Consider the following 17,608-nt stretch of genomic DNA (forward strand, 5'->3'; position numbering starts at 1 on the left):
GGTGGCCGTCCACAGACTGCAGTCTCTCCAAGATCACCTCCCAGGCAGGTTGGACGAGATCTCTCAAGCCATCTAGCCCAGCCTTCTGCATCACACTGTCCTCCATCCGTGGTCTTACCTAGCTGCTCCTCAGACAGTTGTGCTTTGCCCAGGGCAGGGCTTCCAAAACACACTCACCCATCATCCACGAAGGCATTGGAGAAGAGGCAAGACAGGATGCTGAGTGGGCTGACCGAGAAGATATAGACATTCACTACATGGCCCCCAGTGTGGAGAACTGCAGGACACAGAGACAGAGAAAATACATGGTCACATGCCGTCATATAGCTGTGCTCGAGAGACCCAAAGACCACAATTTTTGCCCGGGTATCTCTGTCTGTGTCTGGGGGGGGGCTGGTCAGTTATGAATGGCACTGCCCATGTCTGACTCTGGCTGTGCAGGATGCACAGCGGCTGGCTTTGGGGGATGTCTCATTCCCTGTCAGTATCAGGGCCAGGGGGATTCCACCCCTGCCCCCATGTAGCCAACTCACTTGAAAAGATCAGGGCCGCCATAGCGAGCCAGCGATGGAAGTCCACGGCGGCGTCAAAGGGGATGTAGCGGTTGAGGAAGGTTTCGCGCAGGAAGGTGATGAGGTTGCGGCACATGGTGAGCAGGATGTATGAGTACATGAAGGAGATGCTGGCTGCCGCCCCCCGGGAGATGACAATGCCCACGTAGGTGGTGTCTGCAATTCCTGTTGCTGGCGATGCAAATGCATAGTCTGCGGACAAAGTGGGGCAGGGGGGTTACACACAGGGCGAGCACAAGAGAGCGCGGGGGAGGAGCTCGCTCCCTCTCTGTGTCTCCTTAATAGACGGGCAACAAACCAGCTCATTTCTCCAAAGGCAAGGGCAGCAGGACATGGTGGAATGCAGGGGTGGGCTAGCGGAAGGCTGGTTATGGCTCTCTGATTCTGAGGGCCAGTCTGTGCCAGCTCCATTCTGAGCCCTCCCATGATGTAGAGCAGCCTAGGGGCCTGTCTGAACTTACACCCCTGCTGTATGGGATACCAGTGGAACGTCATGCCAGGGAAGGACTGGCGTAGTGGAGGCGGGTTCTGCCATGCACCCTATCTGCCCCTGGCATGCCCCTCCATGCCAATGTGGGGGCAGCAGGCACAGGAACTAGCTCTGCTAGCTTTATGCCAGGGGAAAGAATGCCATGCTGGCCGCTTATGGCCAGAGCCAGGCCCCTTTGCACTGCAGGTGACAGGGACAAGTCTCACTAGAGTCTGGCTGGGGACCTCCGTTCTCCTTGTTGTTCTGACATCAGTGTGTGCGTGTGTGTAACTGGTTCATGGACTCCCCTCACTTTCCCAGCCCATCACCCCCCATATCAGGTTGGCCTAGCACGCAGGGCCCTGCTCCCGGCACCCCCCCAGAAGCACACGTTCCTGCTTCTCTCCTCTCTGGATGGTGGCACTCTGAGCTGCCCCATCAGCAGGGGACGCTCTACACTAGCTGCCCACTCACAATATGCTCTCTCCGCAAACACGCCGGCAGTGATGGCGGAGAACAGAACCACACAGGCAATGTGGCGCCTGTAATTCTCGATGAAACGCTTGAACTGCTGGATCTTCTGGTGAACTTTGCTCCGCTCGTATTTTGTCCTTTGGGCTTCAGTGTATAAATGTGGCTGGTGAGGTGTTGCCCTAAAAAGAACAGTCGTCAGCTCCCGGTTAAACAAGTGCAGCACTCTTCCCACCAGACGGAGGGCAAAACTCCATCTGACTGTGAGCGAGCGGGGCTTAGATCAGTCACGGAACCACAGGGACCATGTGGTTCCTTAATGCCACTGAGCGCGCAGAGACTCCTTCGCTACGTGTCTGAGCAGCAGCTAGCGCGCTGGCTGGGCTGGCGCCTCCGCTCACTCCTGTGATACAGCTAATGAATGAGAGTTGTAAGACGATACAAACGTGTGTCGGGTGATGCCAGCTGGCAGAGTTATACAGGACTTGATAACAACAAATAAATAGATACTTAAATAAAGGCAGATAAGATACGGTTTAAAGGGAAGCCATAAAAGGACATGAATTACAGTAATGGGAAACCTCAGTGACAGCACTAAGGGCAGGGCAGAAGGCTGGGAACTCCGAGGTAGGTCAGTAAATTCACCGGAGTTCCAATGTTGCTGCAGGGCGTGTTCCTTGCTTGGGTGATGTTTGGTGTCACTACAGCCATGGGTCTGGGCCTCACCCCTCTCCCGCTCGTTGGGAGAGAGTTAGGGTGAACAAGCAGAGGTAGGGAGACCATATGTCCCGTTTTGGTCGGAACAATCCCTTTTTTAAGCTCTGTCTCAACAGTCCAGACTTCTTTGGCAAGAGTGGGCATTTGTTCCATTTGCTTTTGGCAGCCCCATGCAGAGGGAGAGACAGGGATTGGGGGAGAGGCAGGCAGGCTCGAGCGACACCAGCCCCAGCCTCGCGAGGGGCAGGGAAAGCAGGCAGGCAGAGCTCGGGCAAGCAGCAACACCAGCCCCGGGGGTGGCATACGCATTTCTTGCCCATCCTCTTCCCTGGCTCTGGCCTCTCGCACTCCACAAGCTGTGCCATGATTTCGAGTTGGGGCTTCCTCCCTGGTTGGGACTGTGCTGCCAAAGGAACTATTTATATGCCAGAGATGCCTCTGTGGATAACCTGCGTAGCACAGCTCAGAGTCAAATGTGAGGGAATGAGGCTTTTGAAAGCAGCCCGGCAGGGGGGCCAGGCACGCTAGGGAAGGCCAGAGCATGCCAGGTTCTCATGCAGCAGAAGCCTGGCAGGCTGGGTTATTGCATGCTTATACTGCAGTGTAAGGATCCAGACTCACCAGGCCAGGGGAGCCAGAGAGCTCCCCAGAGCAGAAGGCTGCGCGTTCCCATGATGCAGTGTAAGCCTGGGGGTTCTGTACCAGAATTCTCATGCGAAATCCAGCTCTTGATGAGCTACCATGTGAACTCAGCAGCCAGCAGGGGCTGGAGTCATGGGGAGAGACAGGAGGGGCCATGTTCTCCCTTACTGGGCTTGCAGCTGGCCTGCTCCCAGACGCACGCTGGAGCTTCAGAAGCAGCCACTTGCCTTCCCTCTCTCCCCTCATCCTGCTGCGGCAGCGGCCGAGTCCGAGCGTGCAGGTGGGGAGGGGAAGGGTTGGGAAGACAGAATGCAGCAGCAGCACACTGCCTGCTGGCCAGGGGCAGTCCCCAAGCCAGTGGGCTCAACTTACCCATTGGCATTGGTCCGGTTTATAAAGGAGACGCGGTTGCTCATGTTTTGCCTGAACACGTCAGGAACTCCTGTGGGAAGCAGAAAGGACAAACGTGTGACACAGACACAACACTTCCAGGAACGTCCCAATCATGCCCCTGGACTCTCTGCTCGGGGGGCAGGGGCTTTGCTGGGATGGGCAGCCTGCTCTGCTCAAGAGAAGGGCCAGCATGTAGAGTCTCCGCAGCAGAAGGCAACTTCCCCACCTTGTAGCGAATGGCGCCTCTGTGGGTTGCGGCTGGATAAGAGACGCTGGAGGAAAGACAGGACTTGGCTCTGCTCTCCAGTGTCAGCCACCCCCAGCCCAGCTGAGTGCAGCAGAAAGGTCACCTGGACTTTCTTTGCTCTTTGTGCCCCACCACGCTGACCTTTGATGCAGAGCTGGGTGAAGCGCAACTCGCTGTCATGGTCTCGCAACATGTAATGAAAATCCTCCCACGTTAGCTCCTGCTTATCCTGAAAGCCTGACGCCTGGAACATGGACTCAATCACTTGCTCCATCTGATCGCTCGAGAGACAGTTGTTGGAGATCTCGATGAAGGACCTAGAGCAAAGGGACAAAGCTGGGAGCTGCAGAGCAATCAGCTGACTCTCAGAGGGCGAGAACACAGGCCTGGCTGTGCCCAGCATATGCTAGCAGCCCTGGTGGGGTGCGGGTTATAGAGACCCCTGCAGGGGATGTGGCAACACCATTACTGGAGCCACTTCAGATGAGACTGGACTGAGCATCAGGATACATCCAGGTGTTCTCAGTTCTGAGTACTGGACCCAAAGGGTTTCACACCGGACCCCCAGAAGTTGAAACACCTCAAATGAGCAGCCACTTTTGAGAAGGCGTATGCTGACTACCTATCCAAGTGCAGCGCGGACAGGAGACATACCTCAGCATCCTGAAGAGCTCTTCCTTGGAGAGGAAGCCATTCCCGTCAACGTCGTACATGGTGAACATCAGCTTTGATTTCTCCTCTGGGGACCCTGTTGGGGAAGAAGATGGATGGAATAAGAAATACTTCCTATTTCTGTAGTTCCTTGCAAATTATGGTCTCAAGGCACTTTAGAAGGACTGAGGTGGGGCTTATGGGACCTGCAGTAACACAGTCATCATTCCAGCTGAGAAATTCCTGCAAAAAAGCACACTGCTAATGTTACTTGGAATTTGTAAGCAAGTTTGTTTCAGCTGTGTTTGCTGCTCCTCTGTGTTTGATTTCTCTAAATGTGTCACGCGAGCTTTAGCAGCATGAATAGACATGAAGAGAAATATCTTACAGCTTGAATAACTGAATGTTCATCAAATGCAAATTCTTTATGACATATTTGAGTGTGAAAGTCACAATTCACACTTGTGTTAGTTAAGGACATAACTCGTCATGTCAGGGAGCAGAAACAATCCCCTGTGTTTATTTAAGTACCCAACAGGGCACAGATTTTGAATATTCCCAACGAGCTCCTTCTTAATGAGCTCCCAACCAAAGATGAGTCGCTGTGGAAATCTGCAGAGATTCTGAATAATGAATAAGTCTGAGACCTTGGCTACCTGTCTGCAGACAGTTTGCAAAGAGAAAAAGAAGCACAATTTGTCAAACAAATTATTTGTTGTGAATTATTCTCCTAACCAGTGGAGAGCAAAGATTTTCTGGCAATCACCTTATCTAGTCTGTCAGTTACCATATCCCACCTCCTTATTCCCTCCCAGTGTCTCAATTAAAGTATTACGGTTGTGCATTTCTCTCCAACCTGGGGGTAAACTGGGGCAGAGTCTGGTACTCTGACCAGGAATAAAATCATGTTTATTTTGGAACCAAGTGTCCACAGAGGCAGTTATTCTAGAATAGCTGCTGGGAATAGCCTTTTCTGCAATAGCTAGTCTGGTCAATTTCCCCATGTAGACAAGCTCTCAATAAAGCTTCCAAATGCACCCAGTATAATGCGACACCACCCAACTTCCCCCAAGGAAGCTATCCTCAAAAACTGCCTGATAGTATAAAAAATGACAGTATGAAGTGGTCATGGGATGCCCCTCTGCCACTGCCTCTTGAAAAGGCAGCTGCAGAGTTTGCTGTAGCTTTACCTGTATGCTAGTGCATCAGAAAAACAGATTTTGAGAGTTACATCACTGGGCTCCTGACAGGTGGAGTGATACCTACTCATGGCAGCTTCAGAGACTAACTAGCCAAACTTTGCCCACCAGCATTGACAAAGAGAAGAGATCGCCTTCTCTGCGTTAGCAGCTGAAGGAGAAATGCTATTGTTAATTAACAGGTAGAGGTCACTCTCTGCCTGAGTGAAACTGAGGTAGAAACTTGGACCCCAATTTAGGAAAGCAGTTATCCTGTGCCTAAATCCATTCCTATTCAGGACAACATTTGAGAACACATTTAAATTGAAGCACATGCTTACGTGCTGGCCTGAATCAGGACCTCAGTTAGCTACTTCTTACATGCATCATATTGAGAGGGATTTGGTCACACTTGTGTTTTGAGTTTGAAGGAATTTGGCTAAGGCATCAGTGAACTTCAGTGACCACACAGGGACAGGACCTTCACTTTATGTTTCATTTGATAGATGGACCATGCCAAGGTTCAGCTGAGCAGTGATGGCTGGTGAGCAGAGTGTGGACAAAGGAGGAAGCTGTTTAGCTGGGGCTGTGACTGCAGCAAGATGCTTCTGTTAGCAACGTGAGTCAGTGACTCTCTCTCAGTCCTCCATCAAAGTCTCACCTTTCATGAAGACCACCAAGATGTCCAGGAACTCTCGGAAGGAGAGATATCCATTGCCATCTTTGTCAGCAAGAGAGAACATGGACTCCACAAACATGGACTGGGGTTTGAGCCCCAGCGACTCTGCAAACTCAGCCCGGCTCAGCTCACACTTGAGAGATTGTTTTGGTGTCAATGACGTTTCAAAGTTGAGGTCTCCAGCATCTGACTTGTCAATGTCCAGCACCTGCGATGAGAGAGGCAGGCTGGGGGTTAGTCCCATACTCAGCACTCAAACAACAGAACCACCCTAACCCACACCCCTTCCATTCCATACAAACACTGGTGGTCTCTCCCCAACTCTTAGCCAAGGTTTAACAGCAGATGCTCTGACAAAGTCTCCTATGACTCCCATCTGATGGTCCTTATTATTACAATACACACTGGAGGGCATTTACTGGTACAGTGTACTCATCATGCTGTCATGCAACAGCCTCTTCCAGGTATTAAATGGTAATATCCCAGCACTGCCATTTCCTCAGTCCTCTATAAATAACAGGGATTCTTTACTGTCAAACAGATTGGCAGCTTGTTCCTGGTGTGTGGTTTGCCTATTATGGTATGCAACAATAGCAGTAGTGCCTAATGCTTAGTCAATATAAATAACTGCCCTCCATTTACCGGAGTGCTCACCACACCCATGTGCTGGCTTGGTACATACCTGGGCAAATAAATGTCTGAAGAAAGTCTCCAGGATCTGCTTCCTCTGCTCTTTGGTCACAGCCCTCTTCAGCAGGCTGCGTTCCGTCAGGTCCGACACGTTGAGAGACAGTCCGTTCCTCTCCAAGTAGTTGGTCAGCTTCCGGACAAAGTCACTTCGCTCCACCTCGTCATTAAAAAGCAACACCTGGAGGAGCCCCCAAAGAATGAGCCATTGAGCTGGAGCCATTCTCAGCTGGGCTGGGAGTGGCACTCCACTAGCGTGTTAAAACCAGGCTAAAATGCCAAGACCCCAGCAGCAGCCCCAACAACACTCACAGCTAATCAGGCTCTTGCTTGAAGATCTCATTTCTCTTTCCTCTCATGTTCTCTCTGTGCCTAGGCACACGAGCCCTGCTTCCAACCAGCAAGACCCACCCAACCAGTGACATTTCTATTTCCAGGGGGATGATGTAGATTCATTGTTTGAGAAGGCTACAGCTTCTTGTAACTAAAGATCAGAACCTACGGGGCCCACCTGAAGCATTCTCTGTGTAGGCCAGACCATCAGACACCTCTGGGCCATTCCTGTGGAGCTCTGGTTGTTATTTAGATAGGCAGGCATAGCCACCATTAACATGTTTCATGCTGCACGTACCAAAGAGTGGAAATATAGGATCCAAAATACCACGTGAGATAAAAATGCCTCCTATGGACTGGAGTTTCTACCTGTTTGATTGGTTTACCAGCACTAAGTAGAATCCTGACATTTCTTTCGTGCATACGTGGGCCATGCGTGATTTGGAGCCTTGAAGCGTCATGTTTACTAGAAATTCAGTTATTAGACCTCACAGATCTGGGCAAAAGGCTTTTTCAGAATCAGTACAAAGCATTAGTGTTATTATCCACTGTCCTGGAATCCCCAGCGTAAGGCTACCTCAGCAATAAACCCAGCCACCCCTGCCGAAGCATTTATTTTGGACTCCCAAGAACACGCCACCAAGGGAGGTGCAGGGTAGGGAATTTATTCCTTGTGATTGGCACAGCCAGGCAGAAAGAGAGCTGAGAGGCAATGCCAAGCACACGTCATGTGTCCCATTACATACCAGGTCATACTCTTTGGGAATCTTCAGGAGCAAAGCTTTGTTCCCTTTGTTGATGGAGAGGACCATGTCCACCTGCTGTTGGTTTTTCAGACTGATGCTGCGGAGCACGGCTCGCCGGCTGTCCAGCACTTTGATAATCTTGTCTGGATGAAGCTGAAGGTAGATGAGATTGCTGTCTGTCTTGGGACCTAGCCACTCCAAGGCTGACGGGAGAGAATGCAGGGAGTTGGGTCAGAATGGTTGTATGTGAGTATTAACAAACACCTTTCTTCACTGGGAGAGGGCCTACAAATACATCTACTCCTGTATGGGGTAGGTAACAAAAGCCCTTTATTCCCCTGCTGATCAAGCAGTCTATCCAAATTGAGAGCAAACTGTACTGCTAATGAGCTCAATTCTGGTATTACATGGACTGGTTCTGTCCGGTATAATTCCATTGTCTTCAATACAGTTACTCCTGATTTACACCTGTATAAGGGAGATCAGGGTCAGGTCACCAGGCTCCATTTTTAAGGACATTATAGAGCTGGAGGTCTCCATTTCATAGAGGATACGTATCATTCAGTAACTCAGATCTCCTACTGAATCACAAGGCAACACTGAGGGCAAAATTCCCTTATCCTATCCACATGGCTCTCAGAGTGTCAGAGCTGAGATCACTCATGCAGACGGGAGAGGGGGATTTTACTCTAACTGGGCAATGCTGGAGAGAAGCCCCACAGCTTCCAGATCAAATGCCAGCAGCCTGCTCTAGGGCCAGCCCCAGAAGCTGCCACCTGCCGTCACATGAGTGCCCTGTACCGGAGTTTCCCTCCCAGCACCCAGCTGAAGGTGAGATGCATGAAGAAGGGTGTCAGCTCCATGCCAACACTGTTCTAGACAGTAACCCACGCTGACAGCAAAGGGGGTTTGGTGGATGCATGACTTGGACTACGGAGGAACCACCCAACTCCAGTGAGCCGGGGGTTCCACCATGCCCCCCGAGCCAGCCGAAGGTCCCCGCCTTACCCTGCACTCCCTCGCCCGAAACCTCTTTCCTCATGCTGGGGTTTGCTTTTCTCTGCAGCTTCTTGAAATCGCGCTTGCGGAAAGTAGCGACGATCCAGGCAACGAATAAACTTACTGGGGGAGCAAATGAGCAGGAAAGGGAGAAATGAGGTAACAGAGCGACACAGGACCACCCACCTCCTGGCAGTTCAGCCCTCGTGGTCACCCACGAGGGCTTACAACGATTCCCATCTACCACTGGGGCGTGGAGGGAATGTGGGATTGTTCCCCTCCCCCACTACGCCATGTTTCAACCGCAAATGACTTTATTTAATCAAGGGTTCCAGTCACATTTGTGTCTCTGCCTCTATCTCTGGTATCGCTAATGTCCCACCAAAGGTTCCTGCTGCTGCTGGGACCAGAGAGTCACACAACCATAGATGTGTTGGGCTAGAAGTGACCTTGAGAGGTCATTTGGTCCAACCCCCTGCAGGACCAAGTAAACCTAGACCAGCCCTAACAGCTGTGTGTCCAATCTATTCTTAAAAACCTCCAAGGACACCGATTCCACAACCTCCCTTGTAACCTATTCCAGAGCTTAACTACCTCTAGAACTAGAAAGTTTTTTCCTAACATCGAACAAAAATCTGTCCTGCTGCAGACTATGCCCATTGCTTCTTGTCCTACCTTCATCAAGACAGAATCATCAGATTGTCTAATCTGACCACCAATCAAGCACAGACCCCTAAATGCCACCCAGCCACCATCTAAGGTACATTTCCCCATTACACATGGCCCCAGTGTCACAGGGGACCTTGGTGCAGTGAAGTGACTCTCAGTCAAGTGCAGCAGGAACTATCATCCTGCAAGCTGCCGAGCATCCTCCTTCCCCAGTGACTGTGATGGGAGCTGAAAGTACTCAACATCTCTCGGAGGTACTCCACTCTAGCCAGGACTGGGCCTTTTCAGAGCAGGGGACAGCACGGAGCTGCAGTGGGCCAATTCCCAAGGGTGGCCGAGTGCATGCAACTCCTGCTGATGCCAGACGGCGACACTGGTGCTCAGCCCCCAGGCCCAGGGGGATTTGGCACAACAACCGCATTTAAGCAAGAAGTAAATAAACAAAGGAAGTGAAGACAAGTGCAAACCTAAAGGAAAACAGCAGAGGGCGACGAGGATAAGCCCGAATCCAGCTCCGCTGCCTTTGAAATAGTCCAGCACTGTCATGGGTGTGCAGTTTGCCAGCTTTTCCACAGTCAACTGCTGGGGCTGAGGACATGGATCCTCTGGTAGGCAGAGAGAAAATAGTCTGAATGCCATGATGCCAACCCAGCTCACGCTTGCTTTGCCTCTCTAGGAGCACACTCACTATGGGATGATGAGAGGGCTTCTCTGGAGTTCGGAAGGGTTCCCCTAAAGCTTGGGAGGTCTTGGGGAAAAGCTCTGGGCCCTACATTTAACTCCAACTCAGAGTTTTAGAGGCCAGATCCTTGTTGTCAGTTACATGGGTTCCAGTCCCCTGGCTGCTGCACCCGTTTAACCCAGTGGTTCTCAAACTGTGGTCCGTGGATCACCAGTGGTCCGCGAGCTCCATTCAGGTGGTTCATGGATAATTCCCTCTAAGGTGTGCGCCTGGGTGGCCGCACACGAGAGAATGAAGGGCCACTCACCTAATTAGTGGAGCTGCGCAGGTGTGGCTCTACTAATTAGGTGCCTGGACCCTGAAGAAGATGCACATGTAAGGTGAGGTGGTGGCCTTGGGGGGAAAAGGGGATAGCTGGGTGGGGGCAGTGGGGTGGGGGGAATTTGGGACATGCAGGACTGTGATGGCCAGAGAAAGAGGTGCCTTTCCCCAGCTCCAGGGCTGCGGCTTCCGGGGAGAGATGGCCTTCCCAGCCTCAGCTCTGTGGCTGCTGTGGTGGGGGAGAGACCCCAGTCCTTCCCAGCCCCAGTTCAGGGGCTGCTGCAGTGGTAGACAGAGGGCACATCCATCGCATTAGAAAGGTAAGACTACTGATATTAAAATATGAGTTGTGCGCTTTTATTTGTAGAACAAAAAACGTTAATTATTATTAATGTTTTTTTATACAGCGCTTTTATCCAAAGCACTTTACAATAGTTAGCTAACAGTAGAAACAACATTTGGAAAGATCACTAAGTGGTCCGCCGAGACCCTCAGCAATTTTCAAGTGGTCCACAAAAAAAAAGTTTGAGAACCAGTGATTTAACCGAATTGGCTTGCTCTGGATTCCTTGAGAAGTCATTTGTACAATAGTGTTCTGCCGCGCCCGCTCTCCCACAAGACCTGGGAATGGGCAGTAAGCGAATTACCATGTCTTATGAGTTACTGGCACTATGGACCAGGTGCTCAGCCAGACTTTAGTGCCGCACGGCAGGATCGTGTTGCAATTCTGGAAATCACTCTTGGTGCAATTACAAGTTGGCAGGATTTTTGTGTTTTAAACAGAAATCAATAAATCTCTTCCAATGGGATTGGAAGAATGCAATAAAAATGTTTGCACGGTAAATGGATAACTTTATGGGGCAGGGTGGGGCAAAAACACAGCAGCGAAATGGCCACTGATGTTACTGGCCACAACTCACAAACAAACCATGCCCTACTTTCTTCAGGCCAAGGCCAGTAACAGGGGACGAGCGCATGACACGGAAAGTGAGGAAAAGCGACGGATGCTGGGTTAGCCATAGGTGCTGGCCTGGGACCTCTGGAGCTCCTGCTGGCCAGCTGTGTGCTTCACTTTGCCAGTACCCAGAATGCTTTACCACCTCAGACCCAACTCATGGCCATGCCAGGGCGTGAGTTCTGGGCCATTCCCACGTGAACAGAGTTGGCTTTGCTTATTGCAAGGGGGTTCCATCAGTCTTGGCCTCCAAACCTTCTCAGCAGCACTGTTCTATTAGAAACCATGGCAATTCAGGCCAGCTCCTTAGCTTTTCATTCAATTCCAGTGCCCCGTTTGTGCTGCCCAATCCAACTGCTAATGGACACGCAGTACAGATGTGCAGTGGGGTTCATTAGAGAACAGCCATGCAGGGAGTGTCACCTGGACGATGCCTGAGTGGAGAGCCTCTGAGCTGGTGGGCAGAGTGCTGTGTACAACCTGGCTGTAAAGCCCAAGACTGAAAATGGGGAAAGGTGAAGGGACATAGCAGCCTGGCTCCCCGGGGTCATTGCCTCAGCAACACAGAAAGGAAACACTCACTAGCACTCCAGTTAAACACCTGCATCGGGAAGTCTCTCGGCTCCGCATAGGTGACATTAACAAGGACATCACGGAATGTGGTCTTTTGAATCTCTTTAATTTCATCATCTGTGAATAACCTGCGGAAAGAGAAAATGGAATCCAGTGTAGGCATCAGAGAACCCCGCCCACATCAGGAGTGTGTGTGACCTCCCCAGCCCACGCCCTCCCCAGATCAGCCCCAGGAGAGTGCCAGGATTGTATAGCACAGACTCTGACACCCACCCCACATCATCTCAGGAACTGGGGAAGAGGATTGAAGACCAAGGCTCCACAGCAGCTCGTCGATGGGTTGCCAGGGCGCTGCTGGGACGGCTTTCTTCAGCCACATGAAAGTCTGAGCTCGTTCTCCATTGGCCTGAAGTGCTTCTGGGGCTTCACCATTGGTTCCCACTGTGTAGGGCTCCAGACCCCAGTCTCAGGCCAGTTACAGTGCATTACAGAATGTTAAATTGCACAACACCATCCTGGAGGTGCTCTGGAGGAACAACAGCCAATGCAGAGACCACCCATGGCGCTTGCTGCCGGAAGAGACACTTACCTGTTCTTAGTGTTTTCGAACCAAAACCTGTCCCCGTCACGCAGGCGTGTAAACTGATCCAAGATGATGGCGCTGAAGAGGTCTCCAGGGTCTCCGTTGCTCTCCAGCATGCCCCCCGGCAGGAGTTCCAGCTTGGAGATGTCATTGTCGTATAGGGCAGATACATTCCCAAGGACCTGGAGAACAAGCCCCGCGGGTTAGGAAGGGCTGATTACACCCAGTGCCCCCATGCACTGTGGGGTGAGTGTATCAAAAAGCCTTGAGAAGTTTCATTAGCCCTTTGGGGTCTTATGGCAAAGCCAGCTGGTGTGGGATGGTGACATTGCCAGCTGTGTGTATTACCCTGTACAGGTGCCACAGCCTTCCCACTGAAACGGAAGGAAGGAAGGTCTGACCAAGGTCAATAGATCCCCTCTGCCCCTCCCAGAGATTTCAAGACTTGTCTGGTATGGGAGGGGCAGGTGCCGAGAGCCCCGGCTCGCTGCTCCAGAGTACCCTCAGGTCTCTGCCAATGAGAGCACAGGAAAGCCTAGCTGCTCTGTCATTGGCAGGAGTATCACTGTGCTTCCCATTGTGCTTGACTCCCAATGGTCTGTGATCCATGCCTGGCACCTCCACCGTAGCTCCTCACCGAGGTCCTCTGTGGCCTCCTTTCCCCCAAACCGTGTAGACTCCAACCCTCCTGTACCATCTTCGCTGGAGCTGGGGCCTGATTATTTGCCATCAGATTAAGGATCTCCCAGCATGCATCTCGCCACTGGCAGAGAGACGTTGCAGCAGCTGGGTGCAGGGGCTGATGATACTTGTAGCTAGGTAGGAGGACTGGGGAGAACCTGGCCAGTACTCTCTGCCCTTCCTACTGACCACTCGAAGCCTACGTCCACACTGCCGTCAGGCAGATGTACCCACACTAGCTTTAATCTCACTAGCAGGCTAAAAACTCAGTGAAACCACAGCGGCATGGGCTGTAGTGCAGGCTGTACAAGTCCACCAGGGACCCTGGATATGAACATGTGTTGCTGGCCTGCAATAAAGCCGTCATGTCTTCACTGCTGTCTGTAGCTGCGCTAGCTAGACTACCTCTAACTATGGTGTGGACGTAGGCTAAGGGTCTGATCTGACCAGAGATGGCAAGTCAGTGGGAGGGGAAGGGGCTAAGCACTGCACGGATGTAGGCAGATGATTCAGTTGTATCAGCCTTGCTCACAGCTGTGACTGCTCTAACCCCCGGGCTGCTCCAATCCTCAACCCAGGAGCAGCTGCAGCTCCAGGGAAGAGTAGAGCACACACAGCTATGTGGGAGGGTAGGCAGCCGCCAGGCACCGAACTCAGCACAGAGTTCGCCACCAGCGCAGGGCAGGGCAGCCAACTGCACCAGCCACCAACGCCTGAGGCCCCAGTGCTGCTCTGAGGGCAGCAGCAAGGAACCCAGCCCCTCATGTGGTGATCTCTCTCTAGCCAGTTTTAAACCCAGACTGAGGCCTGATTTACACACCGCATTTGAGCTAGTGTAGCTACATCGGTGAGGGCTGTGGCTCGCTCCCCTTCCCTTTGTGAATAACTATCCCAACAGAAACGCCTTTAGACCAGGGTAACTGTCCACACTAGGGTGTCGTGGCGCCTTGACTGCACCAGGACAGTTAAAGCCGTACGACTTTTGCATGCAGATGAGGCCCCAGCAGTGGATGTCTGAGGCTAACATAAGCTGCTGAGGTTAAATGACATCTCCGTGCTTCTGACCTCTTTGTTCACGTGGGCGAAAAGTGACCAGTTTGCGGCAGGCTTTAAGTCAAAGAGCTCCCTGGCCTTGGTATAGGTGGACAAGCCGAGGTCTCGCCCCCGCTGGATGTAGCTTGCCACATAGTCGGTGCGAGAGTACTTCAGGGGTCCATACCAGTAATCTGGGGAGAACAAAGAGAGGAGCTAAAGACACGGTAACGCAAAATCAATCTCCAACAATCCCCCTTCCCCTCGCAGGACAGCGGGGGCCCTGAGAGGATAATGCTGCATGCTGGCCTCTCCCCTCACCAAGTCCCCTTCCCTCATGGACTCATCTTAAAATGAAGATCCCTGCCCAGCACTAGCTAGGAAGGGCTACAGGAAAGAGAGCAGTTGGGCACAGCCATAGCTGCGGATAGCGCAGGAGAGTGTCAGGACTCCTGGGTTCCATTCCTGACTCTGCCACCAACTCTCTGCCAAGCCATGTCCCCTCCCTGTGCCTCTCTGCCCCAGGTGTAAAAGGGGGACAATGAGACTCCCTCAAACAGCCGAAAGAGACAGACGTTCAGCCGAACTGCACAACTGCAACAAGAAAGCGTCTCAACCTCTGAGATCCTCCACCACCACGTGGTCCTCCAGCTCTGCGATCTGGGAGCTCATCCCCAGCAGCAGGTCGTCCACGTCCTCCGCCGTCTGGAGATTGGGGTTCTAAATGAAAGAAAGATTCTCTGTCATTATGGTGCAAACCTGTGAGAGACCCATGATGTTCGCACCCACCTGACCCAGCACCCAAAGGAACCTTGATTCATAGAGTTTAAGGCCAGAAGGGACCATTAGATTTTCTAGTCTGACTTCCTGCATAGCACAGGCAAGTGACTTTTACCCAGCTACCCCTTTATTGAGTCACTCCCTTGTGTTTGACTAAAGCACGTCTCCCAGAAAGGCATCCAGGCTGGATGTGAAGGCATCCCAAGACAGAAACTCCACCTGTTCCCTTGATAGCTTGTGCCAAAGGTTGATCGCTCTCACTGAGAAACATGGGCCCGATCTCTAACTGGAATATGTCAGCTTCTTCCAGACCTTCACAGTCCTGCAGGCATCAACCTAGATCCTCAGCTGATGGAAGTCACTACTGATCTACATCAGCTGAAGATCTGGCCTTAGACTTAAATGAGAATTGTTCAGTTAATGCCCAGGGCAGGAAAAGGCTGGCTCCTGAGGCTCCTTAAGCCAGTTATCCAGCTCATGCACTGCCGTTTTCACTGGTCGGCAGAACTGTTGGGTTTTGTTTCAGGGACATTTTTACAATTAGTACCAAAAACATGATTTTTTTTTGCCATTATTTGTGAAAATGTTACAGCAGGTGAAAATCAGCAGCCAATGGAAGGCAGAAGGTCCCTTGAGGGTGTAGCACCCTGTGCCTTGTCTGTTCCCACAGGTGCCTGGTCTCCCTGTGAGCCTGGGCAGCACATCACCGTGCGGCTGCCATACACCTGTGCGTAACCATCTCCAGATCTGGTTCCCATAGGACAGATCCATTATCTTGGCCCTTTCTGAGTCTCCTGTCTGCAGAAGCTGCCTCCCCAGGGATCGGGATGGAGGAACAGAAGCAGCAGCAGAGAACAAGAAGGAGCTTTTTCTGCGGCAAAATTGTCATTGACCCAAAACGTACCAACCTTTTCTAGGGAAAATCTCAACAAAATCTCTCGTCTGCAGTTGGTTCGACCCAAATGAGAACATTTGGTGCATTCAACCGCACGGACGCATTTCGTTTCAAGTCTGTTCAACGTGAAACTGCATCTGCCGAAGGCGCCTCATGCCCTGGCTCTCCCCTATGACCCCGCCTCTGACCCAACTATATGGTGCATCATGGGAGTCACGTGCCGGGAGGCAGAATGTGACGAGAGAGCCCAGCGCATGGGCAGAATGAGGATGAGAGGCACATGAATCCAGCTCCCATGAGGCACCGCGTGGGCAGATGCAGTTTAATATCGAGCTGGCTCAGAATGAAAAGTCCCAACCGTTCCAAATGGAAAAACGTTTGAATTTCTTTGGGCGGCATCAAGTGCAATATCCCAACTTTCCTCGCTATTTGGGGTGGAAAGAAACTTTGACCGAATGGACTTTCTGGATGGATATAGACCCCGTTCTGCTCAGGGGGGCGCTGCCCACGGGGTAACTCCCTCTTTATCTCCTCAGAGCTGCAGTGCCTCGCGTGGCCATTTGCAGTGAAGTGCTAGGACGGGGCAGTGACTGCATTAGTCAAGCGCGGGACAGGTGGGTGGGGTGGCCCCAGCGGGGCAGCTCCCTGCCGGCTCCCTGAGTGCTCCCTGCTGGCTCCTTCCCGCCTGACACTCTGTGCAGTGGAATTCCCACCAGGCCATTCTGGTGATGGGATGCGGTTGGCAAGGGCCTTGCCATCACCGGAACGGTCCATTCGGCCCCCTGATGACCAGCAAGGCTCTGATCCCCAGGATGGCCGGTAACCCTCACTCCTCACAACCTGTCAACGCAAACTCTGCTACATGGCAGGCCGAAGGAGCCCACCACCATACTGCACCAAGACCCTGCCCTCCTAACCCTTGAGTACTCTGCTATTGTCTATTGCAGGCGCACTCAGAACCAGAGACCTGAATCCAGCCCATTCGCTGGGACTGCGGCCAACTCTGCAAGTCTGGGGGCCCTGGGAATGCCGCGTGGCTGTGCCAGGAGCCGGCCTGCATCAATAAAGTCTGAGAGCCCTGGGGATTCCTCTTCCCTGCCTGCTCCCTTTGAGCGGCTGGGCCAGGGCTTTGCATTCCACGCTCTCAGGAAGGTAAATAAAGGGACGGGGTGGGGGGAGGGGGAGTGTTTTAAACAGCAGCTCCCAGAGCCCCTCGACTGGCGGACAGCGACTGGCCTGGGGGGAGGATTAGCCTGAATGCTGGGTCTTTGCTGCCAGTGCGGCAGAGTTTCGGGGCGGGGCTCCTGGAACTTCTAGAACCTGCTGTGCAGAAGCATGGAGCAGCTCCCTAAATCCTGCCCTCCTGCTTCTGGGGCCGTGCCAGGCTGCACAGAAGGGACAAGACTTGGCCCGTGATGCAGGCAGTCCCTGTCCTTGGCCAAGGCTCGGGTGAGACGCTGCCCTTCCCAGGCCCCCTGTACCTCTCTGCACCAGTAGCTGTTGCAGAGCCGGAAGGCCGGCCACTTGCTATTCTTCTCTTGGTTGAGCACTTCCTGGAAACTGCAGCTGTTGTTTCTGAAACAGAGGAGAAGGGTGAGGCCTGCAGCCCCTCTGGGCGGGGATAATGGTGGGGCTTGGAGGGGCTTTTCTGCA

At 52.4% G+C, this 17,608-nt stretch overlaps 1 protein-coding gene across 1 annotated transcript in view; it reads right to left on the minus strand.

Moving 5' to 3' along the window:
- Positions 1-17,608, minus strand: part of DUOX2 (dual oxidase 2) — a 43,586-nt gene that overhangs the window by 8,292 nt on the left and 17,686 nt on the right. The window contains exons 10-25 of the mRNA XM_034784607.1: positions 17,437-17,530; positions 14,898-15,000; positions 14,314-14,474; positions 12,574-12,749; positions 11,994-12,112; positions 9,921-10,058; positions 8,794-8,907; positions 7,786-7,988; positions 6,702-6,887; positions 6,002-6,227; positions 4,166-4,259; positions 3,653-3,828; positions 3,244-3,313; positions 1,516-1,694; positions 534-764; positions 178-277 (exon numbers count right to left, since the gene is read on the minus strand). Coding sequence (XP_034640498.1) covers positions 178-277; positions 534-764; positions 1,516-1,694; positions 3,244-3,313; positions 3,653-3,828; positions 4,166-4,259; positions 6,002-6,227; positions 6,702-6,887; positions 7,786-7,988; positions 8,794-8,907; positions 9,921-10,058; positions 11,994-12,112; positions 12,574-12,749; positions 14,314-14,474; positions 14,898-15,000; positions 17,437-17,530 — 2,370 coding nt within the window. The remainder of the gene's footprint in view (positions 1-177; positions 278-533; positions 765-1,515; positions 1,695-3,243; positions 3,314-3,652; positions 3,829-4,165; positions 4,260-6,001; positions 6,228-6,701; positions 6,888-7,785; positions 7,989-8,793; positions 8,908-9,920; positions 10,059-11,993; positions 12,113-12,573; positions 12,750-14,313; positions 14,475-14,897; positions 15,001-17,436; positions 17,531-17,608) is intronic.

This window comes from Trachemys scripta, chromosome 10, assembly GCF_013100865.1.
Source record: "Trachemys scripta elegans isolate TJP31775 chromosome 10, CAS_Tse_1.0, whole genome shotgun sequence".
Taxonomy (NCBI): Eukaryota; Metazoa; Chordata; order Testudines; family Emydidae; genus Trachemys; species Trachemys scripta.